Below are 13,791 nucleotides of genomic sequence, written 5' to 3'. Positions count from 1 at the left end.
TTTGGTGCCGCGTTGCGCGAAATACGCGGCCCCAAACGGAGCCTAACCTTTCTTATGTGTTTCGATTGACCAAGATCAAGTTCGATTGATACCTCTATAGTGCAGAAAAGCTATACTTCTTTCCTCGACACATCTATTAAGCGCTTCGCGCAAGTCCGAGTTAGAGTACCCTACTCATCTTAGATGAGTGTGGTATATTCCCCCTTGAAGGATGTTTCTGGTTTAACATGAGGGCTAAACATTCTTAGGATTGGTGCATTCTATTTTTACCAACCATTTTGGGATACTGTGATAATTCCCTGTGGGTTTATCCTACCAAGGATCTTGGCAAAAGTATCATATATGTGGTTGGCATGCTTAGGTCATCCAACATCATCCAACCTCTATGATATGCTTGACTTGGTCAATTTTGATTGTTTGGTTAAGGTAACATGTCGTATTAGTTTTAGATTTCATTGATTGCCTATCCAATCTATGTTCTTAGTCAAAGCCACTTTTGATGTCTAATAATTGCCCCAGAATTTTGCCAGAAGAGAATTGTCTTAGCCAATTCTCGTAGGAAATATCTATTGAGTTTTCCCCAGCGAGAGCTAATTTGCTAGTTCTAAGGAATTTGTTAGCGAGAGTTACTTCGCTAGCGCTTGCTTGAAGTACCCTATGGTTGGACCTCTGAGTCTGCCTAGATGTTATGATATTTTTGTGATTGAATTGGTTGGTTATGTTCGCCTCGTCGAATGACATTCCGTATTAGTTGTCCTTCATCAAGATATCTGGTGCCCCCCCAGCAAAGAACTATCTTGCTAAGTGACGGGGGAATCCCCAACAAATTATCTTCACCAGTGCTTGTTAAAGGACCCTTGAGATAAGATCATCCTGGTTATCTAACCTCATTGATATTTTTGATCAACTTTTTGGTTCTATCTATCATGTCAAACAACATGCCGCATCTGTTTTACATTTGATCCATGTTTTGTCGGAGTACTTTGATGTCCGACTATGTTTTGATGCTTGATAGTGTTACCTCGATCAGTCGAGAATGATACCCTTCAAGGAAAACATCTCTCCTTGCCCCTTTAAGGGAAGCATCTCTCCAACAAAGGACTGGTGTTGGGTGCAATAAGTCTCCAAGTGGTAGATTGTTATGTTTGGAGGCAGATTTGGAGAGCAACTTATAGGGGCAAAGCACCCGATGCATATGCATCGGGTTGTGGGCGCATATGTGTCGGGCGTCGGGCTGTGACGCATAAGCACTCACTTGAGTGCAAACAGTAGAGAAGCTGATGCATATGCGCCAGCCTATGGGTGCATATGTGCCAGCCTATGGGTGCATATGCGCCCACTTACACTTATGCGTTGCTTTATTCTCAAGAGACTAGAGCTTATGCGCCAACCTATTGGCACCTATGAGCCCAACATAAGACGCCGATCTAGTAAGCACGACGCTTAAGCACCAAGTCCAGACGCCTATGTAACCGAAGCAGTTAAGCTAATTTCAACGGCGTAAGTGTATGAAGTGAGATTTCCCTCTAAAGTTCTTTGACAAGCATCCCGGTGAAGGCTAGAAGAGTCGAAGGGGTGGATTTCGATGATTCAGCATGATTCATATGTCGAATCGGAAAAGAAAGTTTTTTGAGCGTGTCCTGTAAGTTTTCTTATGTGTAGAGAAGGAACTTGAGTGAGTTTTTTGTATAACAATGTGAATTTTAAAGTACAATTTCTAGCGGTGTGGTTCCATGATTTTTTTCCCTTCTCAAATTTTTCAACGTAAAATTCTCATGTATTTTTCTAATTACTTTGATTGTGCTTTTATTTATAACTTTTGTTGTGATTTTCTCGAATCTTGTGCAATCTTCTTATTCCGTGGCATGGTCTAGTTTGTAATTGATCCTAAACCAAAGTAAGATTGGAAATTGTTTTGTGAAATTTCCTATCACTGAGGGGGTTCAAGGACAGAAGCTTCTCCTTCCATTCAAAACATTTAAAGATATTCAAGCTAGAGAATAAGATTAAAAACTGGAAAAAACACGAATTGTTTCATTAAGTGCTTCCGTATTAAGACCACATTAACCATCATCCAAAATCAGCCTTTGATGATCTAGCAAGCATGAAAGTCTTATTGGACATCGGGATCTACTTGACTCTTCATAATGTGTACATATAACTATCACATAAGTTATCCTCTTGCTCAGTGCTTTTGAAGTGTTCTGGTTTATCATTATTTAGGATAATAAAGAAACAATGGAGACAGAATTTATTTCATCGACAAAGTATTAATAATATGAAATCTAACTTTAAGAAGGTAAAAGACGAGACAGAATCAACACAAAACAAAAAACAAGAGTTAAATAAGCTTATTTTTTAAAAGGAATCTACCTTGGTGATGCCTTTCTCACAAACCGAAAAAAACCAAGTGGATGCGGAGTCGTGCGGAACATGGGCAAGAAACCCAATGTTACTTGTCGAGAATTTGCTAACTTCAAGACTTCTGAAGAGTAGTTATTTAATTCCTTGTCCTCAACATTCAATAACGTATTGAACCAATAATGACAATTGGAACAAGGCATCCAATTTAGCATAAACGAGTTGGTCCAAAATGGTCTACTTCTTTCTAATTATCATACATAGAACCTTTCTATACAGAGACTTGGAAGCCAACTTAGAAGCTGGTTAGTTCTCATGAAGAAAGCTACACCTGACTAATAGTTATTTTTCCTTCATTTTTGGTTTTTTTTTTCTTTTTTCCCTGTAAAGATTAAATGTTATATAATGAAAATAGTTTCAAATCAACTTCAAGTAGGCTCTCAGGCCCACATTCTCTGTCTACATTGAAGGCCAAGTAAGTGACTCTTTGAGCAAGGTGTAGTCGTCAACTTAATGCAATCACTTGCTGAAGATATATAAGTTGTGGCAGTCGAGGCAAATTTTCTTAACATATTAGCTGCCCAAACTTTCCTATCAGAATACTTTAAAAAGCATAAACACTGAATATATTTATAATATCCTTACAAAAAATAGTTAAATGTGAATGACCACATTCTTGATATTATTAAGTTCAAAAAATTTTATCTACAAACTTTATCTATTACAACGCTTCATAAAAAACTCATGCCTAGCAGGAAAAAAAATTTAGAATTTGATAAAACGAACAATGAGAGTAGCGAATGGTTCCCACTCAATTTTCAAGTTTATATAGTTGGATTGGCCTAAATTTCTAAGAAAACTCAAAATAACAAACAAGAATGGAGACCAACAAATCAACAATTTAAAACCTCTTATTTATCATGAAAAGTCACATGATCCAACAAAATATACTTACAGAAAAATAAGGTGGTTTTTGTGATCCTGAAAAGGGCTTGGTTCAATGAAAGCCATGAAACTGAATCATTCTCTTCCATCCGCCATTTAAAAGAAAATATGAAAAGAAACATGTTGCACTGAAGCCAATCATGAGAGAGAGTATAACGCCATGCACTTTTCAGGGTCTGTTTACCTGGACGTGGCGCTGCTTTTCCTGTTCCAGTGTAAGTATGATGCATCGCGATGAGGCCTGCATGGAGGTGGAAGACAAATTGGAGTTCAGTGTTATATAATAGCCAGATAGCTAAGATGAAAAGATAGATTAACAGCAGTTATTCAATTTACAAAAACATTAAAACTAAACCTAATTCTAATTAAATCAGGAAGAGAGATGACATAAGCGAACAAAAAAGGAAAAAAAAAAACCAGAGATGATAGAAGCAATCAACAATTCATGGAAGTATCATGATAGTGTGAACTTCAGATAAAAGTAACATGACCAATCCAAAGCTATATCAAATGAGAAAGTCAAGGAAAGGATGAATATAGTAGCAGAAGACACTTGCATGATTAGAGAACCAATCTGCAGTAATGAGAATGGCAAATTCAAACACAATGAAAAGATATCTTTATTAGCATGCACAAGTGCCTAATCATTGGAAGAAAAGGGAGGGCTATCTCATGATTCTAATTCTACTTTGACCATCTTTACTATGGCGATTGGATTTGCAAAATGGAGGACTTGAATATCAAATATGTTATGATACAAGGATAAGTAAAATGTACCTTGGGAATTTCACATGAATTAACGCAAACAGAATGGCGACTAGAATGCTGCAGAAACCTGTGGCAATGTAGGATAAGCCGAGGAAATTATTTTTGCCTCCCAGCCAGTTTGAAGTCGTCAGAACCAGTTTTTTCTTCCCACCAAAACTGTAAGTATTGTAGTTATTAGAAAGTTGAATCGTGATAACTTCATCAGCATCTATATCATTCTCAATCACACCATAAAGTTTCCGAAAATTGGGTAGTGCAGCTACACGCATCCAAACAATGAGGTCCTCCTGTTCGCTCAGCTGCTTCGAAATAAATCCAAATAGTGAAAAAACAAAAAGTATTAGAAATTTAGAGAGCATTTACATTTTAGCAGAGTTTAATTGAATAAAATTTTCCCTTCACTCCATTTTAAAGAGTTGGAGAGACTTTTTCTCCTAGGAATGTGTGCCTAAATAACAATGTTCAGAATGCGAAAACAGGAAGGAATTTTCATATAGCCATTCCAACTTAGAAGCATCATATGCTTTGTCACTCAATTTACCCCAATAAAGATTCTGAGATATAAATATAGAAGCAAACAAACCCTTCTGGATATTCCCTACTTAAAAAGTTGAATTACATGAATAAACTTTAATAGGTTGAAATACTCACAGGAATACTTGGATCAAGTTTTCCTCCACCAATTAAGGTATCATTCTGGAAATTAAATGGGTAAACATCATTGCCAAACTTGTGATCTCGGTCACTTTTCCAAGAAATATTCTTCCTGTTGACGTTTAACTTTCCAGCCTTGACATCAAATGTGAACGTATCATTAAACAAGCTCCATGCAATTAGCCCACAAGGTAAGACAGGGAGACCATTGCTCGACTCTATGGGTCTGCAGGAACTAGTGTCCTTGTACTGCAATCCATGAAGAAGCTGTCTATCACTTCTACTCTTTACATACCTGGTAAAATTTTGTCCACCAGTAGTAAACAGCAGAATTTGAGGTAGTAATCACATAGCTGATAAAAAATCTACAAAATGTTTTCCTACAAACTTCAAAAAAAAAGTCAGCTAGATTAAAAAAATGTACCTTACCTTCGATGATTTTGGTAATAGTTATCTAGTTCATAATAGACATATATTGGTGCTTTCATTTGGTTTCGTGGCTGCATAAGCAGTTTAGAGAATCAATTATACTAGCATAAGGAAATGAATAAAATTCTTGCATACAATTAAGAAAATGCTGTAAATCTATTACAATTACAGATATTAACAAATTAAACGTCTAATTCTAGTTTGACCATCTTTACCATGGCGATTGGATTTGCAAAATGGAGGACTAGAATATAGAATATGTTATGATACAAGGATAAGTAAAATCTACCTTGGGAATTTCACATGAATTAAGGCAAACAGAATGGCAACTAGAATGCTGCAGAAACCTGTGGCAATGTAGGATAAGCCGAGGAAATTATTTTTGCCTCCCAGCCAGTTTGAAGTCGTCAGAACCAGTTTTTTCTTCCCACCAAAACTGTAAGTATTGTAGTTATTAGAAAGTTGAATCGTGATAACTTCATCAGCATCTATATCATTCTCAATCACACCATAAAGTTTCCGAAAATTGGGTAGTGCAGCTACACGCATCCAAACAATGAGGTCCTCCTGTTCGCTCAGCTGCTTCGAAATAAATCCAAATAGTGAAAAAACAAAAAGTATTAGAAATTTAGAGAGCATTTACATTTTAGCAGAGTTTAATTGAATAAAATTTTCCCTTCACTCCATTTTAAAGAGTTGGAGAGACTTTTTCTCCTAGGAATGTGTGCCTAAATAACAATGTTCAGAATGCGAAAACAGGAAGGAATTTTCATATAGCCATTCCAACTTAGAAGCATCATATGTTTTGTCACTCAATTTACCCCAATAAAGATTCTGAGATATAAATATAGAAGCAAACAAAACCTTCTGGATATTCCCTACTTAAAAAGTTGAATTACATGAATAAACTTTAATAGGTTGAAATACTCACAGGAATACTTGGATCAAGTTTTCCTCCACCAATTAAGGTATCATTCTGGAAATTAAATGGGTAAACATCATTGCCAAACTTGTGATCTCGGTCACTTTTCCAAGAAATATTCTTCCTGTTGACGTTTAACTTTCCAGCCTTGACATCAAATGTGAACGTATCATTAAACAAGCTCCATGCAATTAGCCCACAAGGTAAGACAGGGAGACCATTGCTCGACTCTATGGGTCTGCAGGAACTAGTGTCCTTGTACTGCAATCCATGAAGAAGCTGTCTATCACTTCTACTCTTTACATACCTGGTAAAATTTTGTCCACCAGTAGTAAACAGCAGAATTTGAGGTAGTAATCACATAGCTGATAAAAAATCTACAAAATGTTTTCCTACAAACTTAAAAAAAAAAGTCAGCTAGATTAAAAAAATGTACCTTACCTTCGATGATTTTGGTAATAGTTATCTAGTTCATAATAGACATATATTGGTGCTTTCATTTGGTTTCGTAGCTGCATAAGCAGTTTCGAGAATCAATTATACTAGGACAAGGAAATGAATAAAATTCTTACATACAATTAAGAAGATGCTCTAAATCTATTACAATTACAGATATTAACAAATTAAAATTGGAAATGTTATTCCAATTATTTGAGAAGTCTGATCGACATTTCAAAATATTGTGATTGTTCATAAAAGAAAGAATGCAAAAAATAAAAGCTATTGAATACTGCGTAAAACATGTTTCCAGAGGGAAGCCAATTTTAATACATGACATGGCACTCATTGTTACTTGTTGAGCCAAGAGGAAACTGATATAAGATCATAAGAAAAAAATGAATAAATAATTATACATCCAAAAAAATTAGAAGAATAAATATAGTTACTGTAGACAGGCATCTATCAAAAACATGCTTTTAAGTAGAACCAAAAATTCTAATTGATAAATATATCCCCTAAGCATCATAGAACAGAAAGGATTAGCCATAACTTTCAATTCAATAACAATCAGTGAACAATATAAAATAGCAACAAGTAGCAATTACCAAGGCAAATTATTAACTAACAAGAAAAGTGTCAAAATAGTCCCTTGACTCTTTGTAAGAGGTCATTTTAATTATAAATGTCTATAAATGTGTTAATTTAATCCCCACTCTAGTAATAAGAGCTGAAATAATCCCCATAGAGAACCATTTCAGCGACGATTTTAAGAGTTCGAGGATAAATTTGTCCCTTTAATAGACTTTGGGACTAAAAAGACCCCATCTAAACTATCAAGGGACTATCTTAACACTTTACTCATCAACTAACTAATAATCTAATTAAAATTTTAGAGTAAGAATAAAATTTATGATAAATAACAAGCCTGCAGTAGATCCTATTCAATAGTTATGGCTACCCCTTCATTAGAAACTCCAGAATCACTTATCACACATATATCTATGATGGAAAATTTTGATTTTTTGATATATATTGTATTAACCTAGGAAGCAAGTAAGATCTCCTTATCTTCCCTTCCAAATAAATTTACCAAAATAATAGGACTTAACCTATCAAATTGGTGGTATATAAAGTACCTATCTGAAAAAACATCATGAAATATAAGAGTAAGGCTACAAACAAACCAAAAACCCGCTCTGGCAAGAGCATCGTGCAACAGGTAAGATGAATTTTCATTCATTAAATATTAAAGAAGGATGGATCCACTCAAATTAAGGGGAAAATTTCCTTTCATGTTTTACTAAATAAACAAGAGACACAAAATCAGGTCACAATAATCATGTTTCTCAATAGTTATAAAAATGAAAACAAAAATTAGGAGGCATTATGTATCCACAGGTAAGAGAGCTGCTGCAAAATGTGGACTAACCTTTACTGTTAATGTACACTTTTTAGAGATCGAGTCATCCTTAATGTAGGCTACTTTATTGCCTCTATAATTTTCAGGTATACATTCAGTGTCATATCGCAGCACAAGTTCATCAACCTGAAAGAAAGCACACAATGATATTATGAAGCTACCAAGAATCATTATCATATGCTCATAGGTAATTAATCAAACATTGAGCATGAATGAACATAGAAATTACACTTTCTGCGGCACGAAAGCATATAATTCCAAATGGCAGAAAAGTAATTCCGACCAACAGAAATACAGTTATTACCTGCTTTACAAGTTCAAAAAGAGGATAAAATTATAAAAGAACTTGAACTGAAAGATACACAAAATCAGTATGACCTATAATAATGAGCTCACCAAGGTTGGTGTCAATGCAGGTCTACAGGCTGGCAGATTCTGTTGAGTAAATCGATAAAAGGCTATAATAAAAAAATTTCCTTCATAAATTTTGGTAATCAAATAAAAAAAATGCAAGTAAAGAAGAAATAACCATATTAAATTTAATTAATCATGACCAGAAAAAAAAATGCTCAACAAATGAAATAAATGATTCCAGCAACAAGATACAATCGAAAGTAAAAGGAAAGTAAATTTCATCTTATGAATTTGCTTTAATAACTAATTCATTGAATGATTCACTAAATGAGTTAAAAATATAAACTGCCTTCATTCATTGCTCCAACTTATTGCTCCAACTTTTGTATTAAATTATAAAGATTCAGCATTCACTGTCCCCTACATTTATACACAAATTATATGATTAGATTGACATTCTTAAAATTAAAAAACTAATTCATTGAAAAATTCACTTTTTGCTTCATTTAGTGCATCTATAACTTGTGGTGATGTCGTTTTATATGGTAAGGTTAGAAATTTATAAGAAAAAATATTAGTATATTGAATGATTCATGTTTAAATAATACTTTTTGTTCTTCTTGCAATGATGATTTTATTGTTTTAAATTCTAAAATTGAATATTTACAGAAGGACAATGCTAGCTTGAAGAATACGCTTAGATGTATGATCCGTTGTTCTGCTACTACTAGTTCTATTCTTGAAAGTATACTTCTTGTAAATATCACGTGCACATAATTTCCGAAGATTTATATGCACACCACTCAATTCATATGTATTCACATCTAACACCTAAACTTTAATTTTTGCATACATGCCACCTTAACTATGCATGAAAAGATACATTTCACTTTTTAAAAGTTAAAATGGTGATATTTTGATGTGATATGAATGATTTGGGTAGTATAAATATAAAAAGTAAAATTTAGGTGTTAGATATGTAAATACTTGCGAATTGGGCGGTAAGTATGCAAATGCCACTATATAGATAAGTATGCAAATGCCGCTATATTTATTTACATAAAAATTTATTAACTCTTTCATTCATTCCTTGCCAAAAACTGAATATAACTTTTTTCAATTATTTTGTGCATCTAGCAGCTGTTTGAAATCTAGGAAATCCATCTGCTCTATTTAAGTTTCACACATGTTTGGATTCCTATAGGGACTTTATTCACTCACATCACCTAAGCAATCGCCGCAACTATCAGAACTAATGATGAGTGAACCTAATAACCACGAAAGTGTATATTTGTAGCCCGCCTTAGGTCAGCAATTCCAGGGTTGTTGAATGTGATTTTATGAGTTCTACTACATTAATAATTTAATTTTTAACTGTGTAGTTCAGCAGAAGATTGAAGCAATATGTATTACAAATTTGTGTTCATTTACTCCATACAACCATCCAAATAAATCAGAAGTGCAATCAGCATAATTTGGAGAGAATTCAAGAGCCTAAGCACCCAACAAAAAGCCCAAGACAAAGGGCTCATTGTCTCGTCGCCTAAGTGCTCAAAGCTAACTCCAATCTGCAAGGCAAACAAGTCAAATCCAAGATGCTCAGGGGCCATAACAAGATCATGCAACCAATAGCTTAGTGTTTAAGCATTGCATTGTAGCAGAAGCGCACACCAAAGACAAATGAATCGGAGTCATGGTGCCACAAGGCACCATCCACAAAAATAACATAGTCATCATAAATACATGCCAAAATTAGAAGATTTGATGCAGCCATATGTAAGGATTTTATTGGAACAAATGAGATACTTTTGGTGAAATCCAAAGGAAAACCTGGAGCTATCTTCTAGGGTTCTTGGAGGCACTTTTCTAGGCAGCCATTACAACAGATTTTGGAGGTTGGGATATGAGGAAAAAGATGACTACCGTATGCATCATGCAAAAGCTTATTTCTGAACATTCTTCATCTCTCTTTAATTTTTATTAAAAATATACTCAAGAATTTATTGTGCCACACCTGCGAATGTAGCCTTTTATATATTGAGTTGAATTTATCTTTTTTAAGAAAAGCACTAGAGTATGATACTTTCCTATATATTGTGCACTTGTTTTATTCTTAAATGATCTAATTATTGTCTAGTCATCAATTAATGGATTAGGCGGTCTTTTCAAAATTTAGGAGTCAGGAACATACTTGTCATGGATAAAATAACACAACGGATTGATCATAGGTTAATTATAAATGCAATGAACTTATGTTATCCATATTAAAATCTTAAGACGACAACAACAAAAACAACAAGCTTTTATCCCACTAAGTGGGGTCGGCAACATGAATCATTTTTCTCCATTGTGTCCTCTTGAGTGTCATATTGTCATTTAATTCTAATAGAGTAAGATCATTTTTTATACAATATGCCCAAGTTTTTTTATAAAATTCTCAAGTCTTTTTAGGTCTACCTTTGTCTTTCTCAGCATAATTGAATCTAAAACAATTAGTCTCCCAACTGGATCATCAGATAGTCGATGTTTAATGTGACCAAACCATTAAAACAACTCTCTTTAATCTTGTCAACCACTAGAGCTACACCAACCCTATCACGGATATATTAATTTTGTATTTTATATCTAAATATCAAGCCACTCATCCACCGAAGCATTCTCATCTCAGCAACACTTAATTTTGTTTTATGCTTCTATTTTAAAAGATTTTAAAAGCCAACATTCTGTACATTCTGTGTCATAGAGCATGACAGGTCTCATTACCATCTTATAAATTTTTTCTTCAAGTCTAAGCGGTATTTCTATCACACAAAAGGCCCGATGAATTTCTCCACTTCAACCAACCAGCTTGAATTCTACTAATAACATCCCCATCAATATCACCATCACTTTGAACAATAAACCCGATATATCAAAAATATTCACGACTTTTAATGATTTGATCACCCATAGTTACAACGTTGTCACTAGAGCTACTACCACTAAAATTACATTCCATATATTTAGTTTTAGATATACTCAAACAAAAACCTTTAGACTCCAATTTTGACCTTCATAATTTAAGTTTTTCCTAAACTCTTTCTTTAGTTTTATCCAAAAGAATGATATCACCAACGAAAAGCATAAACGAAGGTACATCCTCTTGTAAATGTACAGTAAGAGCATCCATAACTAAAGCAAAAAGATATGGGCTCAAAGTCGATCCCTGATGTAATACAATTTAAATAGAAAAATACTTGATCAATCCTCCTTCTGTTCGAACACAAGTAACAGCTCTAGTATATGTATCTTTAATGACTTAAGTATAAGTCATATCAACACATTTCTTCTCCAGAACTCTCCAAAGAACTTCTTTTGGAACCTTATTGTAAGTTTTTTCCAAATCAATAAAAATCAAATGTAGAACCTCCTTACTCTCTCTACATTTCTCGATCAAAACTATCAACACTTAAATAGTCGACCTACCCGGCATAAATCCAAGCTTCACGTCATAAACTATGTTCAATTACCCTCTCCCTATGTTCAATTACCCTCTTCCATAATTTAAAAGTATGGCACATCAACTTAATTTCTGTATAAATTTTCCTTCATCAAATTCATCATGTATAGGGAGAAAAGAAATCCTAGGCTTTTCAGAGAAAGATAGCAAGAAATTCTGATCATACTTCAACAGCAAAACATAAGCTCCTTAAGGTAAAAGCCAGCCAACCCAATAATCCTAAATGAAATTCAATCCCTGGGTTTCAATCATACGAATTTCCTCCAACCAAACTGAAGCCACTGATTAATAGTTTAGTAGTCTTTCTATTAGCCATAGGTTTAGAATATCTCAACTCATAGTCCTGTTTCAACAACTCAAAAAATACCTAAGGAAATCTTTCAGTTTTATAAAATTTTAGAAACAGAGATGTGAAAGTGATTTTTGCCACAAAATAGAGAACAAAACGCCACACTTTACAGGCGTACAATGAGAGGAAATAAACTTGCTCATGACCACGTCCACAAATATATTAAGGATCTTAAACTGAATAGAGTTTTCCACTTTCGGGGTTATTCTCATTGTGCCACATTTTAGATCAAGCATGTTGGCCATCAACACAAGCCGTGAAATTATTCAAAGAAGAATATCATCAGAAAAGTCAAGAGCTACAAACGTGACTTCAACTACTTATAACAGTAGCCTCTTCAAATTAATTATTTAATCAAAATTTCAATATAAATTCGTTCAATGGTTGCCAAAACAAATTATTCATTTGAGGCTCAATTTCCTTTCATTCATATATAAGACCACCCTCATTATTCATCATCATCAACCATAGCCTCATCTCAACTATGTAGGTTATGTTCATGAATCCTCAAATTTCATTTATCCTTGCTGAAAACTGTCTACTCTTGAGTCAAAAACAAGCATTTCATAGCAAGATGTGACTTACTTACCTGCACCACATAATCCTGAAGAATTTTTTTTTTCTTAAAAAAAAGGCCATAACAGATACTAATCCCTGGACAACAAAAAGAAACTTCAAAGAAAGTAGGGATTTCAACAAAACAAAAAATAATCGAAAAAGAATAAGAGAAGTATTCACGGATCTTTAAATAGATTTCAGACGAAGGGAAAAGGAAAAGAGCACCTCTTGACCGCTTGGAGAGGAATAAGCTGGGTTGAGCTGCGCCGCTGGATCCTGACGAGCTTGCTCCATCCATTTCCATCAAATGATTAGATCCGAAGAAAACCTAACAGATCCATCAAAGACCCAAATCGCTCATCTCAAGTTTTTCCAACGTACTGAATTAACGAGCTAGAATCGGCACGGTGCGGATCGCTCGGCCGACTTCAGGTATGCATTTAGGTTCAAATTATCCCAATAAAATAATATTTGACTAGTTTAATTCTTTTTATTTATCATGCATCTATTTTGATAAATCTCTCTTATATTTTGTATTTAAATAAGTATCATCTAAAGTGCTTTTAAGATCAACTTATCCTAAAATTAAGATGAAAATAGGTGAGATGTAGAAGCCATGATCTCAATGATGATTGAAACATCCAAGTTATTTTATTCTATCAGTAAGGTTATATTTAAAGGTTCGTAATTTGTTTGACCCTCGTGTCGAACATATTATGCAAATAACAAGTGCAAATTAGTAATATGATTATAGTTGAAAGAATTGTTGACAACGAGGAAGACATGCAAGGCATAAGCTTTCAGAAGTGGCACTTACTTGTTATCAACACTAATGAAAGAGACACGAGAACAAAAAAAGAAAAATATTTTAGATATGTGTCTTTACTTCTCAACCACAACAACCATTGTTAGCTATAAGAATTCTAGGAGAAAGGGTTTGTCTGTTGTCACCAACATCACCAAGGGATTGAGCAGGCAAATTTCTTGGATGTCAAGCTTGAATGCAAAACAAGGATACTACCAATTCAATTCTTAAGTGTATCATGCAATAAAGGGCGAACCTTGATTCAATCATAAATGTGTTATCCCTC

At 34.2% G+C, this 13,791-nt stretch overlaps 1 protein-coding gene across 10 annotated transcripts in view; it reads right to left on the bottom strand.

Annotated features, from left to right (window-relative positions):
* Positions 1–3,224: 3,224 nt before the first annotated feature.
* Positions 3,225–13,791, bottom strand: part of LOC110028878 (putative ALA-interacting subunit 2) — an 11,129-nt gene continuing 562 nt past the window's right edge. Inside the window, exons 1-8 of one of the 10 annotated variants that reach the window (XM_020730905.1) lie at positions 12,926–13,146; positions 8,337–8,398; positions 8,170–8,244; positions 7,950–8,066; positions 6,521–6,591; positions 6,089–6,386; positions 5,447–5,736; positions 3,225–3,547 (exon numbers count right to left, since the gene is read on the bottom strand). In XM_020730905.1, the coding sequence (XP_020586564.1) occupies positions 3,487–3,547; positions 5,447–5,736; positions 6,089–6,386; positions 6,521–6,591; positions 7,950–8,066; positions 8,170–8,244; positions 8,337–8,398; positions 12,926–13,004 (1,053 nt within the window). In that variant the 5' untranslated portion in view covers positions 13,005–13,146 and the 3' untranslated portion in view covers positions 3,225–3,486. Of the gene's footprint in view, positions 3,548–4,083; positions 4,377–4,725; positions 5,024–5,157; positions 5,229–5,446; positions 5,737–6,088; positions 6,387–6,520; positions 6,592–7,949; positions 8,067–8,169; positions 8,245–8,336; positions 8,399–12,925; positions 13,147–13,791 lie in introns of those variants that run through there. The other 9 variants (XM_020730904.1, XM_020730906.1, XM_020730907.1 and 6 more) reach the window with 9 other exon arrangements.

The sequence above is a fragment of the Phalaenopsis equestris genome, unplaced genomic scaffold (assembly GCF_001263595.1).
Source record: "Phalaenopsis equestris unplaced genomic scaffold, ASM126359v1 Scaffold000535, whole genome shotgun sequence".
NCBI lineage: Eukaryota > Viridiplantae > Streptophyta > Magnoliopsida > Asparagales > Orchidaceae > Phalaenopsis > Phalaenopsis equestris.
Note: the sequence above shows the minus strand (reverse complement) of the source record. Positions and strands in the feature narration are given on the sequence as shown.